Source organism: Gopherus evgoodei, chromosome 4 (assembly GCF_007399415.2).
Source record: "Gopherus evgoodei ecotype Sinaloan lineage chromosome 4, rGopEvg1_v1.p, whole genome shotgun sequence".
Taxonomy (NCBI): domain Eukaryota; kingdom Metazoa; phylum Chordata; order Testudines; family Testudinidae; genus Gopherus; species Gopherus evgoodei.
Window position 1 is genome coordinate 60,675,208 of NC_044325.1, and position 21,381 is coordinate 60,696,588.

The window sequence follows — 21,381 nt, forward strand, 5'->3', positions numbered from 1 at the left end:
GCCTTTGTCCCTTTCTCTTCTCTCTCTGCCCTTTAGCTCTGGGTAATCTTATTCACAAACACAAATTAATTAACATTTCTGTGCTGAATACTCACAGAGCTACATCTTTATTCTAGGTGTGACTCCATCTGCCCAAGCTAAAATCTCAGACTCTCTCTGACATCTTCTTGTGGCTGTTGAGCCATCAGCTCAAGCTTAACATGGCTAAGATAGATCTCTTAATCTTTCCCCCAAAACCCTCCCTCCATCTTCTTTCTCAGTCACTGTGGGCAGCACCACCATCCTGCCTAACACTCAGGCTTTTAACCTGGGTATTATCTTTAAATTTGACATCTCTGGAGGTCCCCACATCCAGGCTGTGTCTACAGGTTGCTATTTCTTTCTTCATGACATCTCTTAAGATATGGCCTTTCCTATCCATTCACGCAGCTATAATTGTTGTCTGGGGTCTCATTGTCTCATGTCTTGAATACTGGAACATAATTTTCTGTGGCCTTGACAAATGCAGTGTTGTGCCACTCTATCCGCTCAGCATGCTGCTACAAAGATCATTTTCTTAGCTCATTGCTTTGATCATGTCATTCCTCAATTTGCACTATCTGCAGGCTCCCCCTTCTCTTTTGCATCAAACATAAGCTTTTTCTTAAAGTGGTGTCCCTCTGGGTGCTCCACTCTAGGTGTCGGTGTGTCCCTGCACTGGAGATTGGAGATTTTTCGCAGCAGTACTCGATCAGGGGAAGGGTGCGCACAGGAGTTGTCTCATGTAGCTGTTGGCACCTCCTGTAGCACGCACCCCCGACCGTCCCCTCAGTTCCTTCTCAACTGTCCTCAGCTGGAGACGGAGCTCCGCGACAGTATTCTCCTTGATTCTTTCTGGAAAAAAAAAAGTTACAAGTTACATAGGAACTTCTTGTTAGTCTATTCTTAGTTACGTAGTTTCGTTAGTTCCTCTTAGAGGTTTTTCTTCAACCAAAATAAAATATTTTACTTAGTTCTCCATTTTGGAATAGCTCTGTGGTTTACCACTTCAATTAACTCGCACCCTCATCTATCAAGAGCAGGGGAGAGGCTTAACTGAAGTCATGCTGGGCTCAACAGAGTTTAAAAAATGTGACTGCTGCCGTGAACTGATGCCGGTCTCCGATGGCCATGCATCCTGCATCCGTTGTCTGGAAGAAACTCATATCTTCCAGAAATGCATACACTGCAGCAAAGTCAAGAGCAAGATGTGATAGAGATCTACATTTGAAAATGCTTCTGATGGAGAAATACCTCCAACCTCCACAAGAGACGTCCTCCGGGGAGTCTCATAAACCGAGATCCCTATGCGATGATAAGGCTCCAACTTCCAAAACTATCTGGAAGTGAGCTTCGACCTCTCCAACAAGAGACTTTCACAAAAAGAGAGCTTCCCCAACGAGGTCTTTACCCTCAGTGCTCCACTCATCCAGAGGGAGCACTTATGAGGGACTGGACTCCTCCGGCACCATTCCTCAGCAGACCTCTGCCAAGCCTCATTGTGTGGCACTTGAGTTGAGACAGTCAAGTCTCCTCCACAGCACCAACTACCCTGGTGCAGAGTGCAACACAGGCAGTGGCACCATGATCAATGCTGCTGCCACCGATTCCAGACTTGATGCCGGCTAACAAGCTGAATCTGGAACCAGTCAGCACTTCAACAGTTGACTGCAACCCCAAGGTGGGACCAGCGCAACTCCTACATCGTACTGACATAGCAGTTTCTTCTGCACTGCAGTCACCACTGCTCAGCACTGAACACTCCCCAAGCTACATAGTACGGTACTATCCTTCATCTCCTGCAGCAATCTCCATGCATATTGGCGAGGAAGTATACCTGCTTGACAACCGTTTCTCCTCTCAACATTCATCCTCATCACATGTGAGACCTACATGGAACGCTATGAAGCCTAAGCCTCATCTGAGCATTCACAGCCCTGGTATGCACAGCACTGGCCTTACCCATTATTACCTTACCCCATGCAATGGCCACAGTGGGGTCCTTGGGCCACATACCAGAACCCATAACCTGCCCCCCTTTCCCCAGCCAGAAGAGGATTCAGAGTACATCCATCCTTACTACTCAGAGAAACCTCTGACCCCCCTGAGAGAGAGATAGAAGAGGAAGAGATACTATCACAGGCAGACCTGGATGATTCACCACCTGCCCCGTGCTCATCTTCCGCACCAGGGGAAGCGGTGACGCTATCTACCACGACAGCACCAGATGACCTGAAACAGTTCCAAGAACTCATCAAAAGAGTAGTAAACAGCCAAGAGATTGCCTTACATGAGGCGCAGGAGAAACAATGTAAGTTGTTAAAAATCTTACAGCCAGCATCATTGGCCAAGCTCGCCTCCCCATGGATGAGGCTATAAGGGAGCCTGCACAGGCCATATGGCAAACACCAGCATTGGCACCACCCACCAACAAAAGGTCTGATAGGAAATACTTCGTTCCAGCCAAAGGCATGGAATTTTTGTTTTCACACCCTCAAGCTGTAGTAGAGGCTGCCAATCAGCAAAATAAACAGCTTCGTTTCCACTCCGCACCACAAGATAAAGAACAAAAGAGACTGAACCTCTTTGGGTGTTAAGTTTACTCATCAGCCACCCTTCTGCTCAGAGTTGCCAACTATTCTGCTCTACTAGCAAATTATGGCTACTCTAACTATAGTGAAATACAAGAGTTCATGGAAGACCTCCCCGAGCACAAACGTCCTCAACTCAACACCATTATTAATGACGGTCAGATAATAGCCAGCACAACACTGCAAGCCTCAATGGATGTAGCAGACACAGCTGCCCAAACAACCGCAAAAGCTGTGATTATGAGAAGAGCATCATGGTTGCAAACTTTGGGAATTCCGAAAGGACTACTGCTAAAAGTGGAGAACCTTCCCTTCAATAGGGATAAACTATTCTCGTCTCAGACAGACGACATGCTCCATACCATGAAGGACTCCTGAGCGACGCTGTGTACACTCGGCATATACTCATTGCCTGACAAACACCAATGCTTTACACCATACTGGAGGTCATGTGACACCTGGTTTAACCGTCAACAACCACAATACTTTGCTCAGAACGGACCTAAACAATCGGCTCAGAGATGACGCGCTCTACAGAACCAGGTCTCGTCGAACCATCCATCTACATCTAAGCCACAGTTTTGAAGAATTGGTTGAGGGTATGCACGACCTCCCCACACCTCTAGCACCAATAGATACCCCATCCCACAACTTTGGTCACCGCCTACGCCCATTTTACCATGCCTGGGTTGCGATAACCACACATCAATGGGTATTGGAGATCATACAATCTGGCTATGCCATCCCTTTCACAACCATCCCCCCGACTCTGTCCCCTTCCCTGTCCCTCCTCAGGGGCCCCTCTCACAAGCAACTTCTGCAACAGGAAATCGACCACTTCCTACTGCTGGGTGCTGTAGAACTAGTACCACATATGTACAGAGAGAAGGGTTTTTACTCCAAATGTTTCCTAACAGAGAAGAAAGGAGGAGGATGGAGACCAATCTTAGATCTCTGAAAACTCAACAGGTTTGTTCGCAACCACAGGTTCAAAATGGTCATGGTGGGCACAATAATCCCAGAGTTAGACAGGGAGTTACACATGCTAGATGTCAGACAGGCTGTAGCCTTCTAATTGGACAGAACTAAACCATTTTGAAAGTCATCAAGACTATTCATCTCTACAGCAGCTCCAAAGGCTCTACAATATCGACCCAGAGACTCTCCAAATGGGTCTCTACCTGTATTCAAACTTGCTACCACCTGCATCACAAAGAACCCCACATGGGCCTCAGATCCCACTCAACACGAGCTATGGCAACATTGATTGCATTCTTGAACAATGTCCCCTTAATAGATATTTTTAGAGCTGCAACCTGGACATCGGAGCTCACTTTTGCAAAGCATTACACTATCACCCAAGGCCTTATCTGAGATTCTGTTGTTGGCCTCTCAGTGCGCTCATCACACACTTATACATAACTCCAAACCCCTGCCACTCCTGGTGGGGTACTGCTCTACAAGTACCTAGAGTGGAGCACCCACGGGGACACCACTTGAAGAAGAAGTTGTTACTCATCTTGTGCAGTAACAATAGTTCTCTGAGATGTGTATCCCTGTGGGTGCTCCGCTACCCACCCTCTTCCCCTCCACTGCAGAGTTCACACAGCCAAGCTCTGTGGTAGAGAAGGAACAGAGCAGACAGTTGGGGATGCATGCATTACAGGAGGTGTCAACGGCTGCACGGGACAGCTCTGGTGCACGCCCTTGCCCCCGACCGAGTACTGCTGCGAAAAATCCCCGATCTCTGGCACGGGGATGCACCGACACCTACAGTGGAACACCCACAGGGGGACACATCTCAAAGAGCCATTGTTACTGCACAAGGTGAGGAACTTCTTGTCTTCAGAATCTATCCCCATCCTACCTATCACCTCTCATTCACTATCAAGATGTCAACTCTCACCTCTGACTGGCCAGTGAGGCCAACCTCTATAATCCATTTGTTAAATTTTCAAACAGTCATTTTGTGTTTTCTCTCATGCCGCCCCATATGCTTAGGATGAGCTCTCTATAAACACCCACAAAGCTACCTTATTATCCTCCTTCAGATTCTCCCTTAAAACTCTCATTTGCCATGATGCTTACAATAACTTGACAACATTTAGGCTGCTGATGTGCTGAAACCATTGTCAGTCATGCTGTCCAATATTGTTTTATTGTTTCCTTGTACTTCCCCATCTGTCTATTTGCACCTGTTGTCTTTTATCTTATACTTAAGCTTTTTGGCACAGAGATTGTATTTTTTCTGTTTGCGCACCTAAAACAAAGGGGTGCTGGTCAATGACCAGGGTTTCTTGGTATTACGATAATACACATAATGAATATTATTTATTTGTTTGTAAACATAATGATTTTAAGCACTCATTGATTCATGCTGGAAAATATCTGTGGATCAGAACTTGCCCTTCAATTATTGTTATTCTGGGTCAGACCCAAATAATGTCTCTTTTGAAGCTAATGCTTTGTATATACATAAAATTAATTAATGAGATAAAATAGTTGATATCTTGTCTACAAGGTTTCTATATTTCAACTCAGTTTTTAAAGTGTATTTATGTGGAATAGTGTTAGCTAAATTTTTATTCTATCACCTTTTAACTTTGGATTGCCTTTTCTTTGTGGTGTTGTAGGGAATGGTTGAGGTAGTGGCAGAAAACTATCATAACATTTGGGCCAAAAAGAAGAAAATAGAATTGGAGAGCAAAGGTAAGAATAAAATCTGGTGAACCACAAATAAAATGAGGGCGGGGGGAGAGTCTGAAAGAACAGGAGACAACGTACGAGAATGTAAATTATGTAGGTCCCTTTTTAAATTTGAAAAATAACATTACAATAGAAAAATGTACAGTTCTCTCAATTTTCCAAAGGAGGAGGTAGTCATCCTTTACTGGTACCTTATGACACCTTGACAGCCAAGGAGAAATCTCGGGACCGGGAGAAGGCACAAGAGCTGTTTAAATTCCTTCAAATGAATGGCATTGTTGTATCTAGGTAAGCTGTGTATTTATTTAAAATATGTCCTTACCAATACCTTCATTCTTGCTAATTCCTTTCTCTCACTACTCTTTCTGTTAATTATGAACAACATAATTACCATTTTGTATTTTATCTGTGCCGAAAAGAAAATTATAATTTCCAGTCCTTTCTTAACATAGAAAATTATTTTTCTTTTTATTTTAGGGATAGCACAAATAGGTAAGATTTATAGTTTGTGACAAATACAAAATATAATAAGATCTAAACCAAACAATGCAGACAACTCTAAACTTCATAAATTAACACCTAGCAGTTGTCAGTAAAGATCATGGCGAAATAGGCTTTGTGGCCTAATGCTGTAGAAATGTATATGCATAAAATAACTCTTTTAGTTGAATTTTTATAACTGGTCTGTAGGGTTATGTTTAATCTGTAAGATAAATGGACTCTTCGGTGTGCATCCCTGCATATCTTGTTTATGCAAAGTGACAGAACTTACAAAAGACACTATGATATGCATCATTTTATCTGAGGGGAGGATGAACACTAGGGAATTACTTATTCTGTGGTTAAATAAATAATTATTGCAATACTGCATGAGGCCAAACCATTGAAAAATGAATTATACCAGAAGGGAAGATCCTCATAAGTTAAATAATATTCTTTTTGTAAAAATTCAATAATACATTACCTGACAAAGAGCCTTTAAGGCCTTGTATATTTCATGGCATTCAGTGTTTCTTGTAAGCTAAAATGGTCTGGTAAGTGGGGTTCTTCTTCAAGTGATTGCACATATCTATTCCATTTCAGATGATTTTACATGTGTCTTCCACTTCAGGTGTGGACTTGCCAAGAGAGTTTTCCTTAGCGGTACCCATCGCGGTGGCACATGCACTGTGCCTTTCCTTGTACGTCCAGGCCAAGGAATAATGGGCAAAGCCATCCTAGCACCCTCTCAGCTCCTTCTCACTGCACTGTTGGAGCTCTCCAGGAGCCGTTGCTCTGGTTCCCCTTTTTTCCTCTGAAGAAACTTTTTTTTTTCTTCTTGTAAATACTTGTTATAGTGCTAGTGTTTAATTACCTGTTGTTTCCCACTTGGGAATATTTTATTTCTTATTTTCTATGTGATTGTTCCACCTGGCACTGGGCAGTCTGGTTATATCCAAGTCTCTTGGATTTAATCACTGTCTAACTTGCAAGGGGTCTGTCCTGAACAGTGATCCTTATACCCATTATTTAATATGGCCCTCACCAAGGCAAAATAAAGCCAAGTGCTGTGACTGCTAATCTTTTTAAAAAAGAATACAACAATCCAGGGACATAAGATTAAGAAACTACTTTATGGAATGATACCAGCTCCTACATGAAGAAGTGATTGGATTTCTTAAAGAAGAAGTGACACATGAAGGGGTTGCTGAAAAGGGGTGTGGAAGGGGAAAGGAATAGAAAAGAACTGGAACATGCAACCCAGTTCCATGGTTCTTTGACACCATTTATCAGTAGTGATGACTCTCCAAGCACCTGGGAGAGGGACAGTCTCCTTCTGAATGGTGGAGAAGTAAGATCTCTGGAAGACTGGTAGTTGATAGTAGAGGGTTCTGTGTCCAATAAAGTTACATGCTGGATTTTATCGTCTTCAGTGGCCTCTGTTTTGGTGACAGGATGTCTGTGAGAAAAGTAAGATGAGTGTTCAATGCAGTCGTGATGGCATGTCTATTATATGGAGCAGAAAAATGGTTATTAAAAAAAGCTGAGCAGAGGAAACCAAACATTTTTTTTTCAACAAAATTTATGGCATATTCTTAACATCCATTGGTTGATTTTGTCACAAACAAATTAGCTGATCCTGCCAAGTTGCAGTCTTGCACCAGTTAAAAACAAGACAGCTGCAAAAATGGGATCATGTCCAATGTGCACAAGAAGGTACAGTTATACAAGGTTTAAAGAGCTGCCGTTGAAGGAAGTAGGGCATGAGGCCAACTATGGAAGAGGTTGGAAGATTCAATTTTGTGGGATTTAAGAAGCCTAAACCCTCCCATATTGACTCTTGGCAAAGGAAGAAGACTTGCAGGGACCATTCAAGATGGAAGTCCATTCTGTGCACTACCACAGCTACCTCATTGCTGTGTGAATCTGCTACTGCTATGGGGAAGAATTACCCCAGCTCTTACAGAACTAAAAACAAAAAGGGGTGATTACCCCAGGATTATAACCAGCTCTGGAGAAGCAACTTCACTATGGGTGGTTTGCACATACTGGCTCAGAATGGATTTTCCAAAGATGAAGAGACAAACAAAGAACTTGGGATATATAAAGGACTCAGGGCATTCATTTTGAGTGAGAAAATGGACAGGACATTCTGTCCAGTGGGAGGCCTCAGTCTTACTAAAAGGATGGAATCGCTTTGGCCTAGTAGGGCCCATAAGACTGAAAGGCAATTTCTGGTATGTTTATTACTAAGCGTGTAAGACTTGGTGTAGTTTTTATATGTTTTCAGTGTGATACTTTGCCCTAAGAATAAATGTACTTTGCTTTGTGAAGGCTGTTTGGTAACTGGGGTACACTGTTGTAGCCCCTGGAGAAACAGAAACTCAGAGGTACTTGCCCCCGGTCAAGCAGCAAGATGAGAGAGAGAGAGAGAGAGAGCGTCAACATCAGTTCGAGATGGAGAGAATGTGCCAGCAAAACTGATCTGGTAGGTGGAGCCAGACCTCATATGCCTAGTCTGGGGAAGCCACATAGACTCCAAATTGTTTCCTTGCTTTAGGGAAGGGGATGACATTAATGTATTTCTAAATGCTTTTGAAATGAGATGTGAATTGAATAAGGTGGGGCAAGAAGACATGATACGGTGTCTGGCTCCACTTCTTCTAGGGAAGGCCTTAGTCACTTTCATCCATATGAACAGAGAGAACTACAAAGATTGAGAGTTATCTACAAAAGAATTATTGCAAAAATTTAAAGTGATCCCTGAAAGAAATTTGAGGAAATTCAGAAAAAAAGGAGATATGAAGTATGCTGAAGTTGCAATTCAAATTAAGGGGTTTATAAGAAAAATGAAGTGGGTTGGGGAGTCACCACTGTCATGCTGTCTGGAGGGGCTCACGACCATGAGTGCCTACCTCAGGGCAGAGTGTCAGAAAGCAGGGCGGACACCCTAAACTGGTGATATGTTCTATAATTAGATTTTACCAAGCCAATAACAAATGTGAACTTCTGGATCACTATAACAGTTTTACCTTGGAGACATACAGTCTCCTTAGGCTCTCAAGTCTATTTTGCCATCCAGGCAAGCTGGACTTAGTAATAAATGGTCACTTACACCAAAAATCACATAATATTCAGGTTGCTCCCAGTCCCAAGATACCAGTCATTTATCCCAGATCAATTTGTACCTTAGATCTCACACCAAAGACAATACCTGTAGCCAATCCTGTAATAAACTAATGAAAGGTTTATTAACTAAGAAAAATAAATAAGACTTATTTAAAGATACAAGAAGGCAACATTATGCACAAATGAGTTCAATCTGTGGTTCTAAAAAGTGACAGAGATGTAATAATCTGTCAGCATTGGATGGTCTTTTCGGGGCTTAACTCAGGTTGACCTTAGGGTTCTCTGCTTTCTTGTTTCTTAGCTCCAGCCCTTGCAAAGAGATGAACAATTTTCTTGTGACCCGGTTTTATCTTTTACCTTTTAGCCTTCCAGTCTAGCTCCTTTGCACATAGCATTTCCAAGCTATGCGAGGGTGTAGTGGTGTGGCAGTCGTCCCTCCCACTCTGGGTTGGAGGGAGGCCACACGGCCTCACTGCACCATAAGGACTGCTGCTGAATATCAGGGGAATCAGTGTTAGGCATTAGTGTCAGGCATTAGTGTCTCGACCGGTCTCACAGGGCTGATCCCCCAGTTAGTCAGTTGGTTCCGACCCTTAGGCAAAAGCAGGGTCTCCCAGGCCAGTAGACTGGGGCTTAGCAGCCAACCATCTATAGCCCCTGAACCCTTTAAGCCAGGGCCGGGCAAACACCTTAGTCTGTAGTCTCTGGGCCCATATGGCAGGGGCCAGAGCAGACACGGTAGCCTGCAGGCTCTGGGCCTGTTAGGCAGGGGTCAGAGTGAACCCAGCTGTCTATAAGCACTGGACCCTTTAAAGAGGGGCAGAGCAAACACATTAATCAATTAAGTTCTGAGCCCTTCAGGCAGGTGCAGAGTGAAGACCCAGGAGGCAGTTAGGTCTGGGCCCTTGGTGCAGGGACAGAGCAAAAACCCAGGAGCCAAGCACCCTAGCTCTGGCAGACAACAGATAAATGCAGGCCTCTTGACCTGGTGTGGGGAGGCTGCCACCGCAGGTGTAGGGTGCCAGAGAGGGGCCCGGCTCACCCTACTCCACTGGGTCCTGACCCAGGGCCCTAATAGTTGGCGGAGTGGTCCGCCACTGCATCAGTGAAGAATCCAGCTGCAACACGCTGACTCTGCTTCAGGCAGCGCTACAGCCAGATTGAAGTAGGCTGTCCCTGGGGGTCTTTCTATCCTCCACTTGGGGTGTACATGGCATGATGGGACATCTTCCGTCTCCTCCGGGTAGGTGACCAGGATCAGTCCTGGCAAGTTTGTGGCAGACGCAAGTTCCGCAGTGAGCAGGGCATCACTGGGCTTGGCAGCAGAGTCAGCAGGCTGGAGTAAACAGGACATGTCTGTCTCCCTCAGCAGCCTGGCTGTAACTGAACCAGAAATAAGGTTTCTGCCCATCATTATCAGGGAACCAAAGGCACTACAGAGCAGGGTGGTAGTGGTGCCTCCAGCTGAAAGCAGGGACACTGAGGCATCTGCAGTACACTGCCAAATCTGTAATACCCATCCAAGGATGGGAAGTGTCCAAGTAAAGTGTGTGATAGCTGCTTGGGAGATGACAATAGGTAACTACAGCCAGGAAGGAGGAGGAACTTTTCCCCTGGTCTATGTGAATAAGAAAACGATACTGAGCCATCTGTGGGAGGAAAGGCTGCACAGCTTGACTCAGTGCATTGGGAACAAAAGGTCACCTCCATCTCCTCCATCTAGCATGCTGGTATCACGCCATCACTACCAATATACTATCCTCCCTCCCATGAGCTCCCAGAATATTTACCAAATGCATGGCCATCATAGCTGTCTATCTCCACAGAATTGGCATTCAGGTATTCCCCTGCCTAAACAATTGGTTAATTCAGGGGCATTCCAGGCCTCAGGAAAATCCAGACTCTGCTTGCCCAGCTGCACCTGATTATGAAAACAGAGAAGTCAATCCTTTATCTTGTACAGAAAATTGAGTGATTCTCAGTGCTTCTAGACTCTCTACATCAGCCATGGCATGCCTCCCTCAGACTAGGTTCCAAGCAATTCTGGAGTTATGCAACTTGCTCCAGGCTCACCTGCAAACAACAGTGAGAAAGTGTTTAAGGCTTCTGGGACACGTGACTTCTTGCACATATGTAACTCCGCATGCTAGGTGACACCTGAGGTGTCTACAAGACTGGTTAAAAATCCATCAGTTGTCCATATGACATCCTCTGGATTGATTGATTCATGTACCTGCAAGAGTAATATCCATCTTGATATCCTTCTTGAACTGGTGGAAAGTCCAATGAAACATCTACAAGGGCGTGCCCTTCTCCCTCCCCTTCCTCCTATGACTCTGGTCTTCTTTAGTTTGGCGTGCAAGTCTGGGTCTGTGACAGAAGGACAAACACCAGAGATAGAGAGGAATTATACAAGTTAAGAGCCAATGTTGGCACAAGAACACATGGATATACCTCGCGGTTTAGGCCTGAAATTAGATGAAGGTTTCAAACCATCTGAAGAGTGAAGTTCTGGAAAAGCCTTCCAAAGGGAGTAGTGGGGGCAAAAACCATAACTTGTTTCAAGATTGAGCTTGATAAGTTTATGGTATGATGAGATTAATTACAATGGCATATGGCCTATCTGTGACTGCTATTAGCAAATATCTCCCACAGCCAGAGATGGGACAGTAGATGGAGAGGGCTCTGAGTTACTATAGAGAATTTGTTCCCAGCTGTCTGGATGGTGGGTCTCTCCCCCGTGTGCTCACAGTCCAACTGATTACCATAATGGGGGTCAAGAAGGAATTTTTCCCCAGGTCAAATTGGCAGAGAGCCTGGAGGTTTTTCACCTTCCTCAGCAGTGTGGGACATGGGTCACTTGCTGGCTTGAAGTCGAGTAAATGGTGGATTCTCTATAACTTGAAGTATTTTTAAATCAAGATTTGAGGACTTCAGTAACTCAGCCAGTGTGGGTGGGTGAGGTTCTGTGGCCTGTGATGTGCAGGAAGTCAGACTAGATGATCATGATCTTCTCTGGCCTTAAAATCTTTGAGATAAGGAGAGACTCTGTTCAAATCCTTACAGACAGTATGACAGTATTATGAGATGGGGAGCCAGATCAGATCTGTTAGGAAGCTTTTAGGCTCCGGAATTTTTGCATTCAGAATAAGATATCAATCCTGGTGTCTCATCTACAAGGGATTCAAATTTCTCTGGAGGATCATCTCAGTGGGTCTTTCAGCAGGGATCACAAGTGGTCTCTAAAAATCAATATAGTGTGAGTGATTTTTCAGACCTGGAAGAGACAGACTGTGGATCTTTTTACTACAAAGCAAAAGAAGTAGTGCCATCTATTCTGCTCCATGGTGGGTCAGAGTCTAGGTTCAATCATGGACATGTTCCTGTGTTTGTGGAAGATGAATCTCTGCGCCTTCCCTCTCGTACCCTTGATATAGCTTAGATAATTCTCAAAACAAAGTAAGATCATGCTTCTCTAATATTAATTGCTCAAGCTCTAATATTAGTTGGACACAGCAGCACCAGTTTTCTGGCCTCCAGAAGTTGTCAGTATGACTGACCTTGATTCTGCCTCAGGATATAGACTGCTTTCCGAGAATCACAGCCTTGTGTTAAATCCAATCTTCAGAGCCTCACAACATGGCTGCTGAGTGGCTAGACTAGGGCAGGGGGTGGGGGAGGAAGGAATGGTCACTTGTTGTGCAGAACTTTACTGAACAATAGGAAATTGTCCACCAGAGAGAGTTACCTACACAAAGGGAATCTTTTCTTGCTGTGGACAGGCAAGTGGAATGTTCTTCCTGGTGAAGTAAGGGTTCAGGATGTTCTAGGGTATTTGCTACATCAGAGGGAATCAGGTCTGTCTCTAAGGTCCCTCAGGGTGCACCTGGTTGCACTTTCAGCTCTTCGTCTTCTGTTTCAAGGTCATTTGATATTTTCCAGCTCTCTGCTAATCAGATTTTTTGAAGGGAATAACCAGGCTTTTTCCTCAGGTTAAAGAACTACTTTCCCCTGGGATTTAAACTTAATATTTTCAGCCTTTAGCTTCTTGCCCTCTTCCATATTATCACCCAGATTAGACTTTCTGGTGGCATTTATTTCTGATTATAGGGTTGGAAAACTGCAAGTATTATTGGCAGACCAACTTTATACTATTTTTTATAAGGATAATGTTGCTTTAAGACCTCCTCTGAAGTTTTTTTCTAAGGTGGGTACTAATTTCCATTTCAACTAAACCATCTATTTACCTATGGGGTTTTTTCCAACCACATTTTCACGAGGGTGAGGAATAACTTCATTCGCTGGCTGTTGTTCTTTGCCTCAAATATTTTTTCCTGTACAGGGAGGATGAAATGGCAAGTGGTTACCTCACAACAGATTTCTGATTGGATCATCTGCATTTCTACGTGTTATGATGTTGCAAATTCTAAACCACCTTCCAAGCTGATGGCACATTCTGCAAGTGCACAGACAGTTTAGTAGCATTCTAAAAGAACATTCCAATACCAAATATGTGTAGAGCAGTGACTTGGTCTCCAGTTCACATCTTTATCCAGCACTGTGCCATTTCATTGGCTTCCAGAAGCAATATAGATTCTAGGAAGGCAGTTCTGCAGTTGTTTTTCAATAGACTCCAAGCTCTGCTTCATAGACAACTGCTTGGGAGTCATGGAAATGGAATAGCTATGTGCAATCAGATGATGAAGAAAAAACAGTTCTATACCTGTAACTGTTTTTCTTTTAGATATGTTGCACATGTCTATTCCATGATCCGCTCTCCTGAACTGTGCTTCAGAGTCCATTATATTACAATTCCAGTGCAAAGGAACTGAGGTGGTGCTGGGGCACCTCTGTCTTTTATGCCCCCACCTGAATGCATGAGGAGATGCACATCACATGTGCCACCCCAACAGGTACCACTAGGGAAAACTCTCCAGCTACAGTGTGCTGGGTGCACACATACCTGAAGTGGATAACCATGTGCAACACATCTCAAAGCACAACAGTTACAGTACAGGTATGTAACCGTTTTTCTTCTGAACTTGGAGGAGGTAGATAGATTTAGTTTGTTCTTCAAAAAATGAATGCCTATAGGGAAAACGCAGACTCAGCTTCAAATAAATTAATACTAATAAACACACAGCTGATGTGACTTGACTCCCAAGAGTACTCCTATTGGCTGCGATGATACTATTTGTATGACTAAAGTAAATCATGTGCATAAGTGTTTACATCATAGGGCCCTAAAAATTGTAGTCCTTTATTTTTACTAAATGAAATCCACGTAACTCAAATATTTAGGCTCTTTATGAGTGGAGATCAGAGCAGCTGGAATTAAATTCATCCAAGTCCAAAGCCAAACTGCAAGTCTTTAGTACAGCACCCCCATTCCTTTGAGTAGTCACTTTGTAGCCTGTGTACAGGAATAGAAATTGAAGCCCCTCTATACTAATTTGATGGGGGTATTGGTGCCACCACTGGATTTGCTAAAATATTCATCTTCAGTCATCCCCCTGACCTGCACCCTATGGGGCAGCATGGAAATCTTTTTGATGGCACTAGAGGAGTATAGCTGCTGGTCCAGCACAACCCTATGTGAGGTTGGAGTGCTGTGAAGGCCTTGTGGCAGCATTCTGTATCTGGGTGAATTTCACCAATAGACAATAACCTTTTCCCAATATTTTCTTTAAAATATAATATATATAATATATATAATACCTTTTGAAATCCCTGCTTGTAGTTACTCCAGTTCAATCAGACAACTGTTGGGCTTAACTGTGAAAACAGGTACGTTCTTTGTAATTGGGATTGGTTAGGTTTCATAGTATGTGTACTCTATAAACTTATCTGCCTTTGCTTTAACAGTTGTCTTCTTTTTCTTCAAATGAACACATTTGAAGAAAACTGGACTTTTATGTTCTTATGAAATAGGATGTATAGAAATAATTTCTTAGGCTTTATGAGGGTACGTATTAGAAACAATTTATGTTCCTTTAAAGTTAAGTGGCTTTCATTCCATGTAAGTGAATTTGGAAGACAGCTGCTCTCTTTTTTCTTATGATAAAGGATTCTTTGCCATTTAATGAAGCTATCAAGTCCTTGATATTCCAGGAAATTACATGAAATCAGTTAGCAATCATAACATAATATAAAGTCAAGAAGAGTATATTCACTATGCCTCAGGAAAAATAAGGAAACTTATTTGTTTGCATTGTACACTGAGAGATCATGAAGCATAAGAGACCTGTAAGGCATAAATAGCTGCCAGATACTCAGTGTTACTGTAATCATACACCACATGATGGAACAAATATATAGAGAGTTATTTGGTTGTACAAAATCAAATAATTAAATAGCAGAACATGGAAATGTATAAACTGTCATGCATTTAACAGTGGAGGAAGAATAAACAAGTATACAGTGATGATGAAAAAGTAGTAAGCAAAGTAAATGTAGAAAAAACAAAGAGGTAAAGCAGAATAAAAGAAAGTAAATACAAGTCTGTTTTTAAAAACAAATCAAAGGCATAAATTGATAGAGCTATATGACTTCTGTGAGGGAAATGAATTAGACAAACAATGACAGGAAAATTTCAGAGAGGGAAAGTTTACTCTGTAACTAGAATATTCTAGTTTGTTTTTGTCTTAAATCAATGCATGGCCTTTTGACAGTTATAGTTTCCTGTCTATTTTTTTAATACAAATTTTCCCCTCTCCCCCATTAGTCTTTATTTAAATAGAGAACCTTAATGATGTCTCAAAGATATGGCTTAAACAATATGTACCACAAGGGAAAAAAAAAAAAACCTTAAGGTTCAAGTTCACAAAGGGGCTTAGGCCTTGCAACAAGGAGTCTTGTAGCACCTACAATTCAGATCCCTAGGCACCCAGTGGAATCCAGAACTCTGAGTTTAGGGGCTTGGGCTGCCTATACAATGCATGGGGAGATAGGTGCCTAAAAGTGGGCTCCACAAAAGCCAGCTAGGCAGAGGGAAAGATGAGTCCCTTTAGCCTACTGGTTAGTACATTCACCTAGACCTCAGTTCAATTCCTCTCTCTGCCTGATGAGAAGAAGGGATTGAACAGGGGTTTCTTGCCACTCAGCTGAATGTCCTAATCACTTGGCTATGAGCTTTTTTCTCTCTCTAGACCCATGTTTGTTTAATTTTTAATACACAGAAAATACTTTCAACAGGCGAGATTGTGAGAGACCTGCAAAGAATATCCCATAGCCTAGTGCTATCCTATCCAATGGGCAAAAGGTTGCAAGGAGGGGTTCTTGTCTCCAGCCATTTTGTGTAGAGTTAGGCCTGCTCTGAAGACACCTACCAGCTTAGGCCCCACAGGTGAGAAAGGTGGGGGAACACCTATCTTCCCCTGGTTTGAGGATCCCGTGTGTCTAGAATGGTGTATTGTGCACATGCTCAGAAGCAGGAACTTACGGTGCAAATTTAGGCACTAGAGGCATCTTCAGAGTTGAGCAGTGTTTTTGAGGATCTCAGTGCCACCTAAATTCCAGACTTAGATCATAGGCACCTAACTCCCACTTTAGGCCCCTATCTGCTTCCTGTGCAATATTCAGCATCTTCACCATGCACTGAAATCAGTGGAAATTGAGTAGCCAGCATCTTACTGAATCAGGCTCAGAATAAAGACAGTTTCTGAGGGATGGAGAGCTCAGTGGCTTGAGCATTGGCCTGCTAAACCCAGGCTCTTGAGTTTAATCCTTGAGGGGGCCACTTAGGAATTTGGGGCAAAAATCTGTCTGGGGATTGGTCCTGCTTTGAGCAGGGGGTTGGACTAGATGACCTCCTGAGGTCCCTTCCAACCCTGATAGTCTATGATTTGTATAATATGATCATAGCTCTCTGAAGTCATGATATTGAAGTGCATGATTTTTAAACTGTTTTCATGGAAAAGGATAAAATCCCTCTGAGAAATTTAGGCTTATTTTAAACAGTTACTGCTGTAGAAATAGCTATTTGGAAAGAGTGTTGCTATGAAAGCTGGATTTTAATTTATGAAAATTTACCTTGATTAGGTAATAAAATAAAAAGGTCATGGAAAGCTTCATAGTAATCTGATAATTTGTAACATTTTTGTAATATCCTTTCTGAACTAGGGGTATGAAAGATATGGATCTGGATGCATCATCAATGGAAAAGAGGTTTGCATTTAAGTTTTTGAAGAAGATTCTAAAATATGTTGACTCTGCTCAAGAGTTCATTGCACATTTGGGTAAGTTTCTCAATGTTTTTATTTTGAACATCATAAAAGTGGTTAATATTTAAACTTTACAATGAAAAAATAAACCCATTATCCTGAGTTGCACATATGACAACTTCTGTTCCTTTTGAGAAAATATACCACAAGATTCTGATTATTATTTATTGTAAAAAAAAATGCAAATGCAATACTTGTTGCATCTGCTGAACCTGCCAGCTGGAGTGTCTATACTGCTTTACTTGTACTGCTTCAAAATTAAGTGTGTAAGGCTATTTCAAAGGACTGCGGAGTTATTTACAATTAGATTTTTGCTCAATCTTATTGACATTTGTGTTGATTGTATCCTTGCAGAAGCCATTGTCACCAGTGGAAAAACAGAGAAGTCACCACATGACCAAGAAATTAAATTCTTTGCCAAAGTGAGTGACTTAATATTTAAAGGAATGCGCTCAAACTCCTGCTATTATACAGAACTTAGTATGTGTAACAATTGGGACAAAGATGGTTAGATCTAATGGTCAGAGCAGGAGTCAGTCTGACTCAGGTACAGGGAGGTCAGAGTCCAAGACAGTCCGGAGGGCAAATCGAGTCAGGCATCAGTGTGCAGGCAGGATTAGGTACCAGGTTGCAGACAGCAGTTGAAGAGCAAAGGACAAACAAGAGTTGGAAGCCAGAGCCTAGTGTCTATTGCAAGCAGTGTCTGAAGTAGAAAGAGACAGACAGTCTGTGATGTTGCTCAGACAGCTCCCCTTCATGGCTTCCTGATTTAAATACTGATGCCAGCCAATCAGTGGGCTCATAGGCGCCGACTCCATGCCCTGGAGCACCCATTTGAAAAAATGGTGCTTGCAGAGCACCCATTGGCAGCCTCCCTACCAGCTCTCCCCACACCTCCTGTTCACCAGGAGACCCTGTGGATCAGCACCTCCTGGTGCCTCCTGCTGCGAACTACTGTTTCTGGGTGTTCAGGGAGGCGGGGAGGAGCAGGGACATGGCACACTCTGGGAGGGGGCAGAACTGGGCAGGAAGGGTGGGGGGGTGGGAAGGGGCAGGTGTGGGGCCTTGGGGGAAAGGGTGGAGTGGGAGTGAGGCCTAGGGTAGAGTGGGAGTTGAGCACCCCTAAGCAGTTTGAAAAGTTGGTGGCTATGAGGTCCTGCTGTGCGGTACTTCCTTCCAAGCCACCCTCACATGGTCCTCCTGTAGGAGTCTCACCTAAGCTTCCAGTGGCAATGCAGCAGCAGCAGCACAGAATCTCCAACGTTCCAGCTCTGCAGGTTCTTTCTTCATGTGTTAATGTTACAGAACCATGCATGTAATGGAATATCTGTTTCCCATATATATATAGGTGGGTAATGAGTCAGAGAGTGCAAGTGACATTCCCAGAGGTATTGCTTTAAGGCACTCTTTCTGGAAATTATTTTGCTAAGTGATAAGGGACATAGTATGAAATTAGAAGACAATATATTTATAACAGATAAAATGTAATATTCTTTTGTGGAACTTGTAAGTAATTTCTGGAACTTGCTGCCTCAGGATATTATTCAAGCAAATAGCTTAGTATGCTTTTTATAACAGGATTCAATATTTATATGCATAGAAATTGCATATCCACTTGAATTTGCAGTTATAAGGGCTATCAGTCCTCATGCTTTGAGACATAAACTCGTTGTCATTTAGGATAAGGAAGAGATGTCTTGCTCTGAGATAATTTCATGCTTGTTATGAGCAAGCAGGGCCATGGGGCTTGAGACCATATCTGAAACCAGATAGTTGGTAGGTGTCAATATGCATAGTCTAGTCATCCGAAGGTTTCATAATCCAGGGTGCAGGCAAATTCAGCTGCTGGGATATCAGTCCATGGGAGAATGGCAATCAGTGAACAGGCAGAGTGCAGGGGCAGGCTGGTCAGTATTGATATTGGGCAAATTCAGGAACAGGCTTAGCAGGATGGGGTACAGGCATATCGGAAGACTGACTTGGGGAGCAGGAGATTGGTCTCAGGGTGGGCAGCAATATGACTAAAAAAGACTTGGTGCTTAGACAAAGGGTGGGGCAAGAACAGGAAGCTTTATATTATGTGGTGTCCAGTCAGCAGTCTGCTGCTTGTCACCTTGTGGCCTCTAGTTGTGGGGAACTAGCTGCAGTTCCCTTACCTGACCTTGTAGCATGGGGGTGCAGGATAATGCTTTCACTCTGCAACCCCATGGACCTGCCTTGGAGATCCATGGCCTTTGACAAGTACTAAACAGATAAGATGGGTGAGGTCATATCTTTTATTGGACCAGCTTCCATTGGTATAAGAGATAAGCTTTCAAGCTACAGAGCTCTTTTTCAGGTTTGACCAGACCTGATATCCTGGGACCAACATGGCTACAGCCAACATTGCAAACACATATTGGACAGTAAAGTATATTACAGAAATGGATGGAGAGTACACTTTCCTCACTGATGCTGGCTATTGTTGGGAGCTGCATAGTAAAGTAGATAGATCCAATCTGGCAATTCTAATGGTTTTGCTCAGCAGATAACTGATGAGATAATATCCCAATATCTCTTGTATTGTTAATATTCTGCTGTCCCTATTTTCAGAGCTTCCCATATATTTACATTAAGATACCTCTGACATCTCAGAGTAGGCTATTTGTTGCTTGGCTTAACTCTTGTGTAAATTTGTCATATGTGAGATTTTCATTTATAATCTTAATGACTAAAACTAGAAAATGCAATTGTAATATAAAGCCTAAAATGAAAAGTCTGTGTGAAGGACTGTGCTGTACTGGAATGCTGTCTGGTACACTTAACAATGTATGTAGATGATAAAAGTATATTTTGTGTCTGTATTCCCTAGGTTCTCCTACCATTAGTTGACCAGTACTTTACCAATCACTTGCTGTACTTCCTGTCTTCTCCAATTAAGTCACTCAGTAGCTGTGGATATGCTTCCAATAAGGAAAAAGAAATGTTGGCAAGGTAAGTAATAGACCGGGGAAGGCAACCTATGGCACATGTGCCAAAGGCGGCAGGCTAGGTGGTTTTCAGTGGCACTCACATTGCCCGGGTCCTGGTCACCGGTCTGGGGGCCTCTGAATTTTAATTTAATTTTAAATGAAGCTTCATAAACATTTTAAAAATCTTATTTACTTTACCTGCAACACTAGTTTAGTTATATATTATAGACTTGTAGAAAGAGACCTTCTAAAAACGTTAAAATGTATTACTGGCACATGAAACCTTAAATTAGAGTAAATAAATGAAGACTCAGCACACCACTTGTGAAAGGTTGCTGACCCCTGTAATAGACTGAGGTAAACTCTGTGGGATTGTATCCAGATTATAAAAATTTAATGTAAAAAAAGGCAAAATAACAGTGCAAAAAGTTAGGTTCCCCAAACAGATCATAAATGGCTGATTCTTCCTTTACTAGAGTGGAAGTAAATAAATAGTATTCCTCATCTTTATTTCTTTTCTTTTAATTATAATCATTTACTTAACTTAATTTGCTTTTAATCATTTTTAAAATGTGAAATATTAATCAGGTAGAGATTATATATATTTACAATAACAGTGTTACCAAATATTCAAGCATTTTGACAAGTTTGGTGGTGACCCAAAAATCAGTGCCATGGGATGACTATTAGATGGTTGTATGCCTATTCCATTCTTTCATAAACAGCATGAAAACCACCACTATTAAATGGTTCTAGGAACCACTCTTAAATGTCAGCAGAAAGGCAAGGTGTTAAGTGCCTTCTGATTCCACTGAAGGCAGTCAGAATTAAGGGCCCCAGCACCTCTCAGAATAGTCATATATACTGACTGTCCTCTGATTCTTTGAGTTCTACCCTCTGGAAAAGGGTGTAGGCAAATAAGAAGTTTACACTGCTGCTGTTTTTACTGTATCAGTTTGGTTACTGAAAAGAGAACGTCAGGCTCGAAAGCCTTGTCTATACTGCCACTTTACAGCACAAACTTTCTTGCTCAGGGGTGTGAAAAGCTACTCCCCTAACGGGGGTGGGGTTTTTTTTACAGCATCATCACTTTAACGTTGCTAGTGAGGACCTACCCTAAGATTGTAAATTTAAAAAAAAAGTTTAAAGTGTGTCTGTTGTGGGAAGTGAAGAGGACAAATCTAGGAAACAATCCAAAACCTCAGTTAGAGCTAATGGCTATGATTGAACAGCCTTAGTAGTGAAAAAAGTTTGTGCTCTTTCCCCTGGGCTCTTCTGTTTGCC

At 42.6% G+C, this 21,381-nt stretch overlaps 1 protein-coding gene across 1 annotated transcript in view; it reads left to right on the forward strand.

The window, feature by feature from the left end:
- Nucleotides 1–21,381, forward strand: part of RYR3 (ryanodine receptor 3) — a 607,531-nt gene that overhangs the window by 396,049 nt on the left and 190,101 nt on the right. The window contains 5 exon segments of the mRNA XM_030559417.1: nt 5,243–5,318; nt 5,480–5,603; nt 17,046–17,161; nt 17,501–17,568; nt 19,998–20,119. Of these exon segments, the coding sequence (XP_030415277.1) occupies nt 5,243–5,318; nt 5,480–5,603; nt 17,046–17,161; nt 17,501–17,568; nt 19,998–20,119 (506 nt within the window).